We start from the raw sequence: 16230 nt of genomic DNA on the forward strand, positions 1-16230 counted from the left end.
AGAAGGCAAGAAGAAAAAATTCTAAATAGACTTTATTTTCTAAGAATCAATATATTTTTCTCCCTTTGAAATAAATACAAACCAGTTTGAAAGGTAGGGGGGATTCTATGGGAAAAAGAAAGGAAGTAGAGACAAGCTCCATTCTTTTTTTTTTTTTTCCTTTTTTTTTTTTAGTACCAAATGACTCTGGCGCGACCCGGAAACGCAGTTACAAATGAGAATAATTTAAATTCTCCAATAATTACAGTATTTACAACAGCAGGGGAGGGGTCACCTAGTGCCCCTCTTCCAGGCTAGACAGACATCAATCCCACTGCTAGGCTGGGAAGATGCTGATTTACCTTACCACCTGCAAAGGCCTCAGGCCTCTAGGCAGTTATGAATTCCCCTGGCATGAACAAGTAAGGGTGGTGCGGCCTGTTTTTTACAGTATTCTAGTTGTGGCCCACCACCCTGCCCTACAATGCCTTGAGTTCTCGAACTCTAGACCTGTGAGACCTCTCCTCTCCTTGCACTGAGTGGCCATGGGCCCTTGGAGTGTTCTGTACAGTCCAGCTGCACTCAGGGCAGGAGGGACCTCCCCTACCCAACTTCCCCTGAGACTGGCCCCAAGACCAGGAATTAATCAGTGCAGAGGGCAGCATCACTCCAGGACAATGAGCAAAGGGAAGGAGAGCCATCACAGAGCACCACTGGGCTCTGACAGTATTAGTCACTATCGCTGGTCTCGCTGCTCTGCTCACCCTGCACCTTGCTGCGGTGCTGCAGAGCCCTGTGGTAGGCGATCTGCACTGACTTCCGGATGTTGGACTTTCGGCCCTCCAGCATCTTCTCTTTGTCTAGATCTTGGTTCACACCCAGAGGAACGAGTTTAGTCCGGGGCAGCCACTGCCTGTTGGCCAAGGTAAAAAGATGAGATAAGGCATGATTTCAGGTAGAAAAGTACTATCCCTTTTGCATTCCATGCATTTAGGAATGCCCTGTTCTTAAGGAAGTGTGTAGTATATTGAGAAGAACAGTCAATAGTTATAACAGGGGGAATAATTGAATCAGGAGAAACTTCAATAACATCAATTCTACAAGATTTGCTTAGGAAATAGTTACATTTAGTAGAAGTTAGGTAAAAGAGTTCTGCATCCAATATGACTGAAAAGTAAGTAGTGGACTAACCAGGTATGTTAAAACTGTAGGACAGAAAATTTTGTACCAAATGGCAGTCTAGGGTTGCTGAGAAAATGCTTCTGCTGTTTGCTCACCAAGATTGATATTCAATTAATCTCCAGCCCAAAACAAAAGGAGGTAACACTGACTTAAAACCAGCCATCAGGATATCAAAGAACATGCCTTAAGGTGGCAGTGCAAGTGACAACCATGATTAATGGCATCCTGGTCTGCCACCAAGTGAATTACTTATAACAAAAAGCATAATTCTGTCAAGTGACCAAGACAACCCTAGGAAACAACTATTCAGAAAAGAACAACACTGGGGTACTTAAAAAATCCTGGCAATTTCTTTGCTGTGTAAATCTCTCATCTACCCAAATGGTCTCCAAGTGCAATGTGCAGCCATGAATTCTACAGCATAACTATAGGGCATCTTAAGGGTACAAAAATCCTGTCCCAGCTGCTTTAGGGAGACTGCTGTAAGCAACTAACATGATATTGACAAGACGGATTAAAAGCTTAAATGTTTATGCTTGTTTTTTTCTCATCTTGTTACTATAGAGGGAAAAAAATGGGAAAAATAAGTCTAGAAACCACCTGAATGTGGGCAGAGAGCCACCCTAAATAAATGTCAGCTACTGATGGTCCTTTGGTTTCTAGTTACAGCTGTTTGCCAGCTACTGCCTACTCAAGTCCAGACTAAAGACCAACCTTTCCTTAGAGCTAAGTGTGCTTCCCCCACCCTCTTGCACACTCTGTAATAAGCTAATCTGTTGCTATTTCTCTTGGCAGTCTGCTACCACATTACTGATGGCTGTATTTCTATCTGTGACTTTAAGGCTCACCAATTGCACCCTCTTTACTTACCAGGTTCGTTTGTTGTCAAAAAAGAGAACGAGGTAGAGATGCTCTCGGGCTTCCTGTGTCATCTGTTCTCCAAGTTTCAGAACCTCCAGTGGTGGTACAGGGATGGGAACCCCATGGTGGAACATACCTTCTCGGGGCATCTTTGGATCAATGATCTGAGGGTATAAAACAAACCCAGTTTCTTTTAGGTCACTTCCTCCCTGAAGGTAGCCCTATCTAAGAACTCAAAAATATGTTACTAGAATTGCAGCATTGATCCATATTGTTTTAGAACCTAGGGTGCAAAAGGAGATGAGGACAGGTGGGAAACTTACTGGGATCTCTTTAAGGTACTAAAATACATGTGTTTACCAGTCTACCTGCTAAGGAGCCCGCCCTGTACTCCATTGCTTGGCAGGGAGAGGGCAAGGCTACACTTATGAATCCCAGTCCTGGGGCTGTAAAGCAGGGGTAAGAATAAGAGAAACCGTAGGCCTACCAGAGCTGGGTATGATGGATAGCCTCGGCATTTGGCCCACACAAGGTCCAGAGCATCCAATGGGGAGTCCTCATCCTCTGACAGCCAGCCAGCTCCTCGACCCAGACTCTTTCTTACCACTTCACAGGAACGGGAGAGAGGGGGTGGATCAGCAGCTGGGGGGCTGGCAAGGCCTTGAAACTGGGTCCCCAGCACCCCTGACTTTGGGTGAGGGTACTTACTGCTGTGGCCCACGCCGCGGCCAGTGCCCACGGAGTAGGCCTCATTCTCAGTGCCTGAGGTATCTTCACTGCTGTCCTCTGGGAATGTGCCCCGAGAGAAGGAGGGTTTGCCCCGTCCTTGTTTTGAGGGTGTTGTGCTGTGGAAAGACAAATGGAATGCAATTCAAAGGGGGAAACAGGGAATGGCATGGCAGGGGTTCGTTCTCTCCTTGTTAGTTCCCAAGACTTTTGAAAAGCTGAGACTATATGAACTTTCTAATGCACACAGCCTTAAAGGTTAGGCTACGAATCAGATTAATGTAGAACTCTGTCACTGAGCGGAAATCATGCCTGCCTCCAAACAAACAGAACTGTAAGATGCTCTATTTTTTACTGATTTGACACACTGAAATTGATCCAAGGACCTTACAAGATAGACAAGTGCTCCACCAAGGAGCTATATCCCCAGGTCTTGAGATGGCTGGCCTGGAGCTTATTCCACAGCCCAAGCTAACCTTTGGCTTGTAGCAATCCTACTTCAGTCTTCCAAGTGGTAGGGTTATGAGTATGGGTTATCACACCCAGCTGGCCTTCTGATTTTTAAAGAGAACATCGAGGAGAATTTTATGTAGAGTCAGATTTTTGCTTTTTAAATTTAATCCTGTCCTTTCAGGGTTTTGTTTTTTGGGTTTTTTTTTAAATCTGTATGAACATTTTGCTTGTATATATGTCTGTGTACCATGTACATACAGTACCTGTAGAAGCAAGCAAAGGGCATCCAATCTCCCTGAAAGTAGAGCTATACTGTGTGGGTGCTGGGAATTGGACCAGGGTCCTCTGGAAGAGCAGCCACTGTATTGTTTTTAAAAACATCTTAGTGGCCAAAACAGTGTCTGATGACAGAATCCTAGCTACAAGGCACCAGTTTGCACTGCTCCAAAGCATCAGCTTAACCTATAACAGTGCCTTTTGTTCTGTTAGGATGATTAATCCATCCCATTTATTTTACAGGAACACTTGGGTTTGAACTCCTTCCTTTGGACTGAAATGGCTGCCACCCAACTTCCAGCGAGAAAATCTGTAAAGGCATTCTTCAGCCTGCCTTCCATCTGCAGGGCTGGTACCTGGTCCGGTCTGAGGCCGCACTACTGCTGCTGCTGCTGCTGGACTCAGAGTCTGAGCTGCTCCGGGGAAGGTTGCAGTCATTCCGGTATACCAAGAAACTCTTCTTCACTGGCTGGTTCCCACTGCTGAAGCCATTGGCTGGTAAGTCTTGGAGGGAAGAGGAAGAGGGAAGGAATCAACTGGTCAGGAAGATGTAGATCAGAGCCAGCATGGGGGTAAGATGGAATCAGAGTTTCGGTTCTTTCTGGGCTGAAAATTTCCTTCAGTTTTGGCCAGCAGAGATAGCATAGTTCTATCATAGCTGGCCAAAGCTTTGCCCTGACCCTGATCTTCCCTTGGCCTAAAGACACAAAGGACTTAAAAGGGCAGGAAGTTCCCCAAGGCAGAAGAAAAGAGAAAAGGTAAAGTGAAGGTTGGGAGGGAGCTTAGATATGAACTTGCTGGGTACAAGTGGAAGATGAGGGGATGGAATTAAAAGACTCCTCAGCTATCTGTTATAGGGAAACAAGAGGAGAGCTTGAAGTAAGCTGGCAAGAATGTCAGCTCTGCTCACTCTCAGGGAGAGGGGAAGCTGGGTGATGATGAGGCTCACCCATTGGGGGATCTTCTGTGGACTTATCACTGTCGCTGTCTGAACTTGAACTGGGCCGGGGGCTCCTACCCCGCTTGCGCTGACGTAGGGAGCCCATGATGGGGAGCTGAGGGGGCCCCACAGGACTGTTTCCGTGGCTGGGGGTCATCTGGCTCTCCCGGTTTTTGGGGGGCCGGCCCGGCCTCTTGGGCGGTCCAGCTGTCTTCGGGTTCTTTTTGGAGAACAGAACTGAGGTTCTCCTGCCCACCTCATGTGCAGGGGTTGAGGACATGTTGGGACCCAGGCCTGGAGCAGAGAAAGAGAGGAGAGTTGGTGAGGGGCCTGACATGAGAAGGAAGGGTAGATGTCCAGGGTCACATGCTGGGAATATAGATTCATTATCTAAAATAGACATGATTTGGAAGCCAGGGATCTAGAACAACTCATACCAATAGCCCCTGACTTATTAAAGAAGAAAGTACAGCTAGTCATGCAGGAAAGACCTCTGCTTAGGAGACAGCAGGGCTGAGTAAATGCTGCAGAGACAAAGTCTGACTTGCTTAGGGGTCCATCTTGATATAGGGTTCAGACCTTTGCTTGTTTCCTGGCTGCTACTCTCTTCTGCAGCACTGTCGGTCTGTCCATCCTTGTCACAGGCTGCTGGGTGGGGTGTCAGATTGCCACGACCTGACGGGCCATGACGTTCAGGCCCATCCCGGCCAGTCTCCCGCTGGTGTGCAAGCTTCCGCCGCAATGCTGTCATCTCCTTCTTGATCATTTTTGCACGCCGGGAGCGGCCCACACTCTGCTTGCTGGCATTGACTTCGTCCAGTCGCTCCAGCAACAACTTCAGCTGTTCTTCTACTGGCAGGTGTTTCTGGTTCTCCAGCAGGACCAGCCGTTCTTCCTCTACTGCCAGGGAGAGTTGGGGGGAGAAAGGTCAGGCTCAGAGCAGCCCATTGGGCCCCTTGAGCCTGGGCAGGCAAGAGGAAACCCACTCACTCTTCCCACTGGCTTCTAGGAACAGCTGTAAAACAGCAGCACTAGTATGCAGAATGGTGGTCCAGACATCCATTCACTCAGTCTGGCTTTTGTGAGATCATTCCTGGGGGTAGCCTGCTGCTGCTCAGCCCAGATGCTTTCTGCCTATACTGCCTGCTCCCAGGGACTTTAGGAAAGCTGTCCATCTCTGGCATTGCCCTCAATACATGCGGATGACTTATCACCCACCATCTTCAGTGTGGTGTGAGACCTCATCTCCAGCCAGGTTGTGAGGGATATGCATGCCCGTCTCAAAGTCAATGCCCATTTTTTCTGCCTGGCGCCGGGCTTGACGAAGCACAGCACCACCCTGCTCACGGAGTCGCACTGCTGCCCTGTAGAAGATGGTGTCCTTGGCATTATACTTTAGGCAGTTGCTGACAATGAGGTTGAAGTCCTCTTCAAAATCATCAAAGTTCAAGTAGCGGTAAGCCTCCAAGTTCTGCTTCATGGTGAAAAAGTCCATGGGCTTTTTGATGTGGTCTAGGTAGTCAGGTACCTGGGAGAGCAGGGTAAGCGTCTAAGTGGAGATCTATTCTCATTCTCCCAAACCCTACTCTTAACAGCACCCCTAAAATACATCTAGTAACCACCTCCCACCATAGTTAAGAGGTATGTAGTACAAGGAGAAGTTCCAATCCTGACTTTATTAGTCACACACTGTGTGACCTTAGTAAGTTTATTAACTTTCCTTGGCTTTACTATCCTCTCCTGGAAATGGTGATAAAAATGTAGGCAAATATATTTCCTGGCAGCTTTAATGAGAAAAAAAGTAATGAGAATTCTCTAAAAATTGTACCACCTTGTATACTGTTGTTCTTGGTTTTCATAAGGTTTGTGGTAAGGCTGCTGCCGCAAATGTCTCATTTTATATCTTTCAGAGAGAAGAGTCAACCAAGGGCTTCAGAGTTGGCTCTTTAGATTCTTAGTCCTCTGAAGGTTCTATTCTAGGGTTTAACATCTTGAAAGCATCTTCCTGCCCTGCAATTGTTCATCTGGCAGACTCTGGGGAAGGAGTGCAGATGGCCTCCCATTCCGAGTTCTTGGGATGTGATAAGGATAGACCAGAGTTGAGGTGATACATGTAGTTCATTCTGCCCCAGAACTACCAAACCCTTTACACCTAGGTCCCAACCTAGTCCCGGGGTCAGACCGGCAGCAGGGGTCCAACTGGGAGAGGAAGAAAAAGTTGGAGTGAGGGGAAGGGATTCTTACTTCGTCCAATTCGGTTACCTCAGACAGAGGGACCGGCTCGCTGAAGATGTTGCCTGTGTCCTTCTCTTGGAGCTGTTCCAAGGTTTTTCGGAGTAGGATGAGGAAAGGGGTCAGCTGCATTTCCATGGCAATCTGCTGGATCTTGATCTGACACACAAAAAGGCTGGATCAGCAGAGGACAAAGGAGATGGTCCTTGCTGGCTTAGGAACATGCTTTTCTCATTCAGGCCCCATGAAAGAAAGCTGTTTTTATCTACTCTGGTCCCTGTTCCTTGAACTCCTGGCCCGAGCTGCCTGGGTCACAGGTTAGGATTCTGTGCAGTCTTTGACATTTGGCTTTCGACAGGCCTAAAAGCACATAATGCAAGGGACACACAATGCCAGTATGGCTCTTGGTGCTTTTTGGCCAGGGACACATATTCTCCCTTCTCCAGAACCAGGGCTGGCCCAGGAGCACTCACCGTCTCCCTTTTCAGTTTTTCTCGCTTTCTAATCAACTCCACCAGCAGCCGAGCCCGCTCCAGGTCATGCCGGAGTCTCTGCCAGGACTTGAGCTGTTCTTTGAGAGCCCAGTTTTTATCTTCAGAATCTCTCTGTATAGGTAAAAGGGGCATCAGAAGATGGTAAGAAAGCCAGAGGAGAATCCAGAAGGAGTGCCCAGGAAACCTAGTCATTTATCAACAGCACCACTATTCATGTGTTACCAGGGGCTAGCACCTAGGAAAGGCGTGCTGTTTGTGGAATTAATGAACATATAGAAACAATGCCTTTCCACCAAGCTGATAATATATAGATTTCATATTGAGCCTGCATTGGGGCGGGGTGTTAATTTAACTTAAAAAAACCCTAAACTCTTTAGTGCTGGAGGCTATTGCTACACATTTTAGTCCCTGCCCTTTTGGTACTAGTTTTCATAGCCCACAGGGATTTGGACACAGTACCCCAACTTGATCACAGTTCCTCTGAGATTGAAGGTGTGTTTGCAGGCGCCTGAGTAGTGGGACCCCATTCCGTGATTGTCGTTTCAGAGTCCAGTAGCTATGTAGCCTCTGCATGAACTGGCTCTTCCTCTGGATGGTCAGGCGGTTGGTGATCTTACTGAGCCTGGGAACCAGAGAACAAAAGAAAAACCTGTTAGGTTCTGACTGCAAGAGCTAAGAGCTCCTGAATCGGAATAAGTATGGGCTTTGATGCTCGTCAAATAGGTCTGGAAATCAAACATGGTAGCTCACACCATAATCCCAGAAACCAAGAGGTGGGGGTAAATGATCCAGAAGCTCGAGGTCACGTCTGACTATATATGGAGTTCAAGCCCAGCCTACAGTAAGAGATTCTGTCTCAAAAAGAAAAGAGAAGAGCTTGGAACTCTGAGTTTAGTCCATAAGTAACAGTGCCTTGAGTAACACAACATAGCAGAGAGGAAACCAACTCTCACCACTAAGCAGAATAGTATCAGTCTGCCTTTAAGCCTTCTTAGTCACTGCAGCACAGGCATGGCAAGACTCTCATCTCTCAGACTGTGGTTGGAGAAGACAAAGTATCCCAACACTTGTTGGCCTTTTTGCTAAGACCAAGTTAAGATAAAGTACAAGTACAGCAGAAACCCATGGTGAAGTCAACTAGACAACACAAGGCAGCTAAAAACAACTGGCGACCACAGTCTAACTTGAGCAGTACTCTACAGGGCACAGTCCCCAGTATGGGAAAATGGCCCTTAGGAACAGAGGACATTGTAGCACTTCTGGTGCATACATAACCAAGTTGCACATGTTATGCAGTTTTTTTTGTGCTGGGGACTGAACTTAGGTTCCTTCACATGCTAATCACATTGTGTCCCTTCATAAATTTCTGAGCCTTCTTCTCCCCATTTTTCACTGATTCTCCCCTCATGGGAAGATCACTTTTCCTATGGATGTTTCATCTTAATTGCACTATCAGTATAAATAAATACATGCTCTGTCTGCCAGATAATGGTTCAGTGTTTCTGGCCCTAATGTAAAAGTCAGATGCCTTACTTAAAACCACCCCCTTTAAATTGACTTTCTTTACTTCCATGCAGTTCCTGATAGGAAGGCAAGCTGGCCATTCTACTCAGGCCCCAGTCCTTCTGAGTATTTCTCCCTCCCCTCCCTGCCCACTGTCGCCTGTGTACCTGTGTGGCGGGATGCAGGGCACGGACACCACAGGTGCTGCTGCCCTCTTCTCTGCCAAGATCTTCCGAGCTTTCTTCATCTTAATCCGGGACTTAGCCTTGGCCTTCTTGACCTTCTCTGAGCTCCAGCTCTTGCCCTCATCTTCTTCTTCATCCTCTTCTTCCTCACCCTCACTGTGGGATAGAGCAGGCAGTCGACGAGCAGAACCTGGGGGTGTGTGGATGTCACAGTAGGCTGTCTTGCGGACACTAAAGGAGGTACCATTGGCACCTGTCTCCCGCACAGGTTCCATCTTCATGTAAAGGCCAGCCTGTTGGGCACAAGTCACATGGAAGGCTGTGTAGCAATTGGCCTTATGGCACTGAATGCAGGCTCCGGAGCCTCGCTGTTTACAAATGTAGCAGGTGAGCTTCCACCGTGCTGGTGGGATGTGCTCAATGCTATCAATGGGTTCTAGGAAGACTGTGTTGGCAAAGCAAACCTCAGGGATCCACAAGGCACACACCACGTGAGCCCAGCGGCCATCATCTGTCTGCTTGAAGGCACCGCCCTTATTGGGGCACAGAGCACAGTCCACTGCACGAGAAGGTGATTGCAGGCAACGGCGGCACAGCCACTGGCCTTCAGGGATATAGGGGACACCGTAGCACTCCTGGTGCACAGCCAAGTTGCACATGTCACAGAACAGGATGACATTGCTGTTCTGGCACTCGCCATCATTGCAGATACAGCACACAGCATCTTCATCCACTAGTGCATTGGGGTCACCTTTATTGTGACTCTCAAAGTATGACTCCTTCTCCAACCGGTCCATTAAGTACTCAAAGATCTCTTGTGGGATGGGACTTACACCCTCAGTCTTCCGCCGCTCATTCATGATATCCAGCCAGATGTAGTCCTCTTCATCCATGTCATACTCCACCTCCTCATCCAGCTCTTCTGCAGACTTCTCGATGTACCTGCAGTACACACGGGCAGCTTGGCATCATGTGGCTAACATCTTTTTCCTTCAGACAAAGCACTGTTTTTGCCTTCAAGCACTAAGCCTCTCATGAACGCCCATGTATCATTCTAGCCTTACCTTAACTCCACATTTATAAATACTAGCATCATTCCTGTCTTGCAGAAAAGGAAACTTAAATGTGGAGGAAGTTAACTTCCTCAGAAAGTGTCCAAGAGCCTGGTCATGAACACAGGCCTATGTCTCTAGTACTCATGTTGTGGCTATCATAAGATGCAGTCTTCCCTGCAGTATAGACGCTCAGTCAGACCCCTAAAAAGGAGTGATGCTGGAGCGGGGGTGTCATCACATTGTGAGAGTATGGGGGGATTGTACGGTCAGAGGAAGGCAATTCCTTGGACATCACTGGCAAATAAATACAGGCCTTTAGCAAAGATGACAAGTACTAAAGACACGGATGTTATCTCAGAGGTCTCTCAAATTCTATATACTATGTTTATTCTCTGAATAGCCTTGAAAGATAATAGCTACAACTGACTGAGCATTCATTATGGGCCAGGCACTAGGCCAAGGTACAGCTATTTTGGTAATAGCTAACCAATCAGTGTCCTTTATCATCTTTATTATCATTTATTTATCCACAGTGACAGAAAACTGAGGGTGTGATTTTAGATGAATTGAAGTTTTGAGAAAAATGTTAACAATCTATCACAGATAGGTCATATCACCAGGGAGTGACAGTGGTATCCAGTCGCTGCTCCTAGCCTTTAGAGAATCCACTCTGGAATTCTCTGAGGCAGCAGGCCTAGAACAGAGGGCTACTCCAGGTGGCTATGACACAGCAGGCACCCACACTGTCGTGCCTTAAGCTGACTACTAGTCTGTAGCATTGTCAGCTACACAGTACAAGACAAGAATAGATTTTTGGCTTTAAAGAAACCTGGCTTTAAATTTTGTCTTTGCCACTCTGCCATCAGAACAGCACTGCTCTGCCCTGTACCAAAGATTAACTGATAATACAATGGCTATATTCAGTAAATGATACCTTTAAATGGCATTGCAAAAGAAAATGGCCAAGGAGCTGGAGCTATACTCACTTGGTAGAGTGCTTGCCTGGCATGCACAAAGCCCTGGTTCAGTCTCTGACACTCTATAATACCAGGTGTGATGGCATACCTGTAAACCTTAGCACTCAAGAGGTAGAGGCAGAATATTCAAAAGTTCAAGGGAGGTCAGTCTAGGATACATGAGACCTTGTATTTAGAGGGGGTGTGGGAGGTTAAATCAAGTGACATACACCATGTTCTAGCAGAACATTAATTCCTCTCTCTCTTTCTCTACATGGAAAATGGATCTCTGAGCAGTCCAGGTGCACAGAAACTCTGAGGCCATATTGAATGGTCTCTGTATGACAGTAAATGACTTTAAGCTCTTAAGCTCCCTGTACTCTGGTTCCTTATCTATAGAGAAGTAATGCTAATATGTCTGCCACAGCTGTTGTGAGCATGAGTTAATAAAGGGAGACACTTAGAACAGTGCTTCACATGGAGCAAGTATTCAATAAATGTCAATTTTATTAGCTTCTGTATAGCCCAAACCCACCTTGTCTTGAATTATAGCTGTTTGCTCCTAACTCATTCTCTAGACAGAGGCAGGGATTGTATCTGATTCACTGTACAGAAATAGGTCCTCAGTGTTGTTCAATTGAAGGCATTTTGAGGGTGGCAGGGAGGAAAGACTAAAATGTATGTAGGAGGCAGCTCCTTCCTTAGTTGTTTCCCCCTCTTCCCCAAGGTGAGCGCAACTGTGATCATAAGGGTATGATCAGAGCTGGAGTAAACTAGCTGGACAGTTCTAGGGCTATCCTAGTTCTCGTAAACATCAGGTCTTGCCTATTCCTCTGCCATGACACATGAACTGTCATGTGATAGTATATAACACTCCCACAGGCTTCCAGATTACAGAGTGCTGCACAGATAGGTGGGCTGTGTGTCATGTACAATTCCTGACACACCACCCTCCCCCTCAAGAAGTAGCCTGGAATTTGAGCAAGAGAAAATTATGTTATTAGAGTGATGACCTCAGAAGTAAATCACTGTATTGCTGACAGTCACTGTAACATCAAGTAGACCGAATTATTTGGCAAAAGCCACTTTCCACAGAAAAGTCTTTACAAATAAACACAAATGAACAAACTGTCCTCTTGACTTTGGCTGCCAGGACTCTAAGGGGGTTTTACAATTGGTTTTGATAACATCCTATGGCTGAGATTTCTACATACAGTCTTACCACCCTACATCTTTTTTCTCATGTTAAAGAAATTTGCTTTACTGTGTCTGTGGCTTCAGGGCCAGTAAGACAAGTTTAGTAAGTAAAGATGCTTGCTACCAAACCTACCTATCCTGGGATCTGGGACATGCATTGTAAAAGTGAGAACTGAACCCTACAGGTAATTCTCTAGCCTCCACAGGTGCTGTAATGCAAGTGCATGTCCAGATAAACAAATAAATGTAAAAAAGATTTTTTAAAATTAGGAATGCTTGCCACTTCAAAAGAAGCCATTATGATTAACTCTTAAAATGAATGGAATACAAATAAAAACTATATAAAAGAGCCCTGAAGAGGTACTATGTCAACAAAGAAATACTGCTTATAAAGCTGTTAAAGGACAAGTAACAGTAACAAAGCAGTGGGGAAATTACATCAGCTTTATCATTTCCTTTCAGGGCCTTGTCTTCTGCCCTAGGGAGGAGTACTGCACCTGCTCTGCAGATGAGGGATCTAGAAGCAGGATTTTGGGTATAGGAAATGATATAGCTTTGAGGCTTAGTGGACATGGGTCTCAACCTCAGTTCAGAGATTCCTAGCAAGTGATTTGTGACAGGCCTGGCAAATGTGAGCAATGACTGCTTTGAGAGAGTTCTAAAAATAAAGATGTGGCTATAGCTAGGTGTACAACATTCAGGAGAAGAGGTAGGTGTCAAGGCCAGCCTGGGCTACACAAAGAGTTCTAGGCCAGTCAGGGAAAATAGTCAAACTGTCTCAAAACCAGAAACAAACCAAAACACACACACACAAAATCCTAAAAAATAAATAAATAAAATAAAATAAAATAAAAAAGGGAGCAGGAAGGGAGAGATGGCTATAAAGTCCTGAACACAGGACCAGGCATGTGTCAATAGGGCTAAAGGACAGTTCACTCACGCTGCCTTGGCAGACCAGTGCTTTCCTTTACCCTGTTGTCTCCTATCAGCCTATCATCTTGTTTAGTCTTGACTGTTTTTCTAGAGGTAGGATGGTGGTCTTACCGATAGTACGAAGTGGGCCGGGGTGGTGCATCAGGGGTATCTTGCTCTAGCTCACGGTACACCACCTCAGGTAGTTTGGGAGCAGCACTGGCAGGAGCGCTGTGATGATGGTGGTTAGAGTCCTTTCGTTTCTCCTTGTTCTTATGCTTGCCTGACTTAGGTGTAGCCGCAGGTGTCTCAGTGTTTTCCTTGTTGCTGCCATTCTCAGGGGCTTCCTCAGGGGCCTCCTCATCCTCTGACACCACATCCAAGTTGTCAAAGATGCTGATTCTATGGACACGGCCGTGAAGGTCCACTTCTACCATGCGCTGGGCCTGAGCATAGCTCATCACCTCTCGGCCTGGTGACTGTGAGACCTCAGAGGGGCTGGGTGACTGCTTGTTGGCTGGTCGTGACTGGCGCCCTTTCTTTTTGTGCTTGCGCAGCGGGGTCTGCTGTGGGGGCGGTGGGCTGTCGTGGTCATAGTGGTACAGGTGGTACTCAATACCACTGTAACTCTTGTAAACCTTTCGGCAAGTCTCCACAGGGCACTCATATGGTGGCTTAGTTGCCCGCAAGTTGTGGCAGAAGGTCTTCACATCAAAGTCTACCCCCATGCTGTCACATCTAAAATACACAGATCAATTAGCACAAGCCCAACAGTTTCCAGCTCCCGCACCATACAGTGGACTCTATCCAGTCTTCCTTCTCACAAGGTCACTATGTCCTGGCCAGCATCTCTTTAGAGCATCTCTAGGTGCCAGCTTCTTTACAAAGGTCTGGGCCCTTAAGACCTATTATTGCCTATGTCTCAATTCCTTTAGTCTCACACAAAGTGGCAAGAGTGATCTAAGTAGCAATGATCATACCAATTATATGACTAAAAGCCTCCAGCTGCTCTCCAGCTTAAGGCAATATTCAGACCAGCTAATATAATATTCATTGAATTTCTTTTGCTCTCTGGCCCTAGTCTTTCTAGATTCTTTTGAGTAGTTATGATTGTTTACACACAGCAGCATACAGTTCCCTGCATGTTATAATCTTGCAGAGGGCTCTATAGTAGGAATGTTGACTGGTGGGCTCCTACAAATTCTTCAAAACCTAGTTCAAATGACATTTTATTATGACTTCTTTCACTCTCTCATGGAAAAGCTGTTTCCATGAGCATTCTATTCTCACCTCCAATGTGAAATTTTCTGGTTTGGTCTTTACCCATTTTACTAAGATCTTCAATAGATAGCAGACCTATCGACTTCTAAATCCCCCGTTCCTAGTATGCACTGAACTCGCAAGCCTGGGCAAATAATATGAAATATGAATAGCTGAATGAGAAGACCACCAGATTTGGAGTTGAGGAAGATCAGATTAAGCATTAAAAGTTGCCTATGTGTAAGCCTGAGTGAATGCTCAATGACTGAGTCCTAGATTCCAACAGAATCCACAGGACTGCATAACCAGTGCACTGCTCAAGTCTTTATGGGGATCCTCAGCCTGGAACTGGGTGGGGAGAGATAGGGAGAAACCATGTGAAAATGGTCATTTACGCAGGGAAAACAGCATGGGCTACACTTGATTTCCTCATTTACAGATTCATGCAACATTAACTCAGGGACTACCGAGTGCCAGGCCCTAAGGGCACAAACATGAACACAAAAAATCTAGGCATTATGTTCCAGGGTTCTCAAGGGCTAACCCTCCCCCACCTCAGTGCTTCTGGGAGAATGGAGACAGCAGATGGCACCAAACCCCAGGGAGCCCAGCTTAGCCCGGTACTGCCCCGATTTCTCTCAGGACTAGTTGCTTGGGACCACCAATTGCCTAACCTGACAAACACTGACTCTCAGCCTTTCCTTCTCCTGAGGCTTAACCGTGAGAATGGGCAGCTGTCATCCATATATGGACAGCAAGTTAGCCAAGCTATACATTCAACTCCAACTCACTTCTATTTCCTACCTGCTGCTATGCCTTTAAACACAAAACCAATCATAGGTACAAACAAGCTCAACTCTTTCCAAGCCCGGTCCCTCGTGAACGGGTGAACGCTGCCTTCTGACTTTGCTGCCCTGGTTTCCGAACTAGCACAGTGCCCCAAGGGACCTGGCGTCAGAGGTACGAAGGTGAGACCAGAACTTAGCTCTGAAAGCCCTGGGGCCCGAGGGTATGGCGGAAGCTTCTACTCCCGGGAACTCCAGGAGCTGAAGGAAGTACGGGGTAGGGACAAGGCCCGCGGGGCTAGAGCTCAGTCTCCCGGATGCTGCACCGCTTCCCTTTTGTCAAAGTGTTACAAGTCAAACAAGGTTTTCCTTCAGCCACTGGCCCAGGCAGCTTCAAAGGGAACACTGTTGCCGCGGACGCTCCCCACGAACGAATGGAGTGTCAATTCTCCCAGTCCGAGGGGCTTAGGAGGAGCCCAGGGCGCCTCGCCAGGTCTGCCCCTTCTCCACTAGCATTACTTCCCGGACCCGGCCCGTACTTACCGGCCACCTCCAGTCCGGGCTCATCGCCGGGGGCGCCCGCCGGGGCTCCGACCCCGCGTGGGGAAGCCGGCGAGGAAAGACGGGCCAAGAAGAGGAAACCCGAACTCCGGGACGCGAGGGTGGCCGCCCCGGCTCCTGCCCCTCACGCTCTGGCCCGGCTACCCCGGCTTCCCGCGCTGACCCCTGCCACTCCTGGTTCCGCCGATGTCTCAGCGTCGCAATTCCACAAGCGCCCTCGCGTTTCCCTAGCTTTTGAGTCTTTTGGCCTGGAAACCCGGTGCCGTCGGGACAATGGGGGGGCTCCTGGAGGTGGCACAGGGACAGCGGCGGCGAGACCGTGGCGGCAAAGGCTGTGGCAGCGGCGGCAGCAGCAGCGACGGCGACGGCGTCCGCCTGGGTAAACCTGGTCCCGTTGCGCTGCATAGACGCACTTTCGCCACGGTTCCCCGCCGGTCTACTGAAGAGCTTTCGACTAGCCTGTGAGTCTGGAAAGGATCTCTTGGCACCTCACAGGGCTTAGAGAGCGCGTCCATGTTCTAAGGGGAGTTTCTGGAGACGGAAATCGCAGTTTTGGGGAGCCGGAGTCCTCGGGCCGTTTGTGGCGAATCTGCGACTATGGACAGGCAGCGCGAGGCAGGGAGTGAGGAGCCCGCCCTTCTCCCCTCCCCCTCTGCCGCCTTCTGCTCCCTCC

General features: G+C 47.6%; 1 protein-coding gene across 6 annotated transcripts; it reads right to left on the reverse strand.

Moving 5' to 3' along the window:
* Window positions 1-87: 87 nt before the first annotated feature.
* On the reverse strand, window positions 88-15875 carry BRPF1 (bromodomain and PHD finger containing 1). Of its 6 annotated transcripts, none has more exons than XM_080914920.1 (14): window positions 15540-15875; window positions 13084-13689; window positions 8814-9773; window positions 7603-7765; window positions 7123-7254; window positions 6680-6808; window positions 5636-5945; window positions 4997-5317; window positions 4427-4711; window positions 3834-3981; window positions 2731-2867; window positions 2510-2628; window positions 2032-2186; window positions 88-892 (listed from the first exon to the last, which is right to left on the reverse strand). In XM_080914920.1, exons 2-14 carry the CDS (start codon window positions 13677-13679, stop codon window positions 709-711), a joined length of 3639 nt encoding a protein of 1212 aa, XP_080771046.1. In that variant the 5' UTR covers window positions 13680-13689; window positions 15540-15875; the 3' UTR covers window positions 88-708. The 6 variants fall into 6 exon arrangements, with proteins under 6 accessions (XP_080771046.1, XP_080771045.1, XP_080771044.1 ...); XM_080914919.1 differs by having other exon boundaries at window positions 4997-5314; window positions 6662-6808; XM_080914918.1 differs by having other exon boundaries at window positions 6662-6808.
* Between the last annotated feature and the right edge of the window lie 355 nt (window positions 15876-16230).

Source organism: Micromys minutus, assembly GCF_963924665.1.
Source record: "Micromys minutus genome assembly, chromosome: 3".
In the NCBI taxonomy this organism is placed as follows: Eukaryota; Metazoa; Chordata; class Mammalia; order Rodentia; family Muridae; genus Micromys; species Micromys minutus.

Bases quoted from the DNA above. Each gene is read 5' to 3' on its own strand.
- BRPF1 (XM_080914915.1), bottom strand. From the start codon at position 13,679: ATGGGGGTAGACTTTGATGTGAAGACCTTCTGCCACAACTTGCGGGCA. The intron at 3,982-4,426 runs GTGAGCCTCATC...CTTCCCTCCAAG, and splicing joins CACAGAAGATCCCCCAATGG to ACTTACCAGCCAATGGCTTC. The intron at 893-2,031 runs GTAAGTAAAGAG...CTTGGCCAACAG, and splicing joins TTTGACAACAAACGAACCTG to GCAGTGGCTGCCCCGGACTA.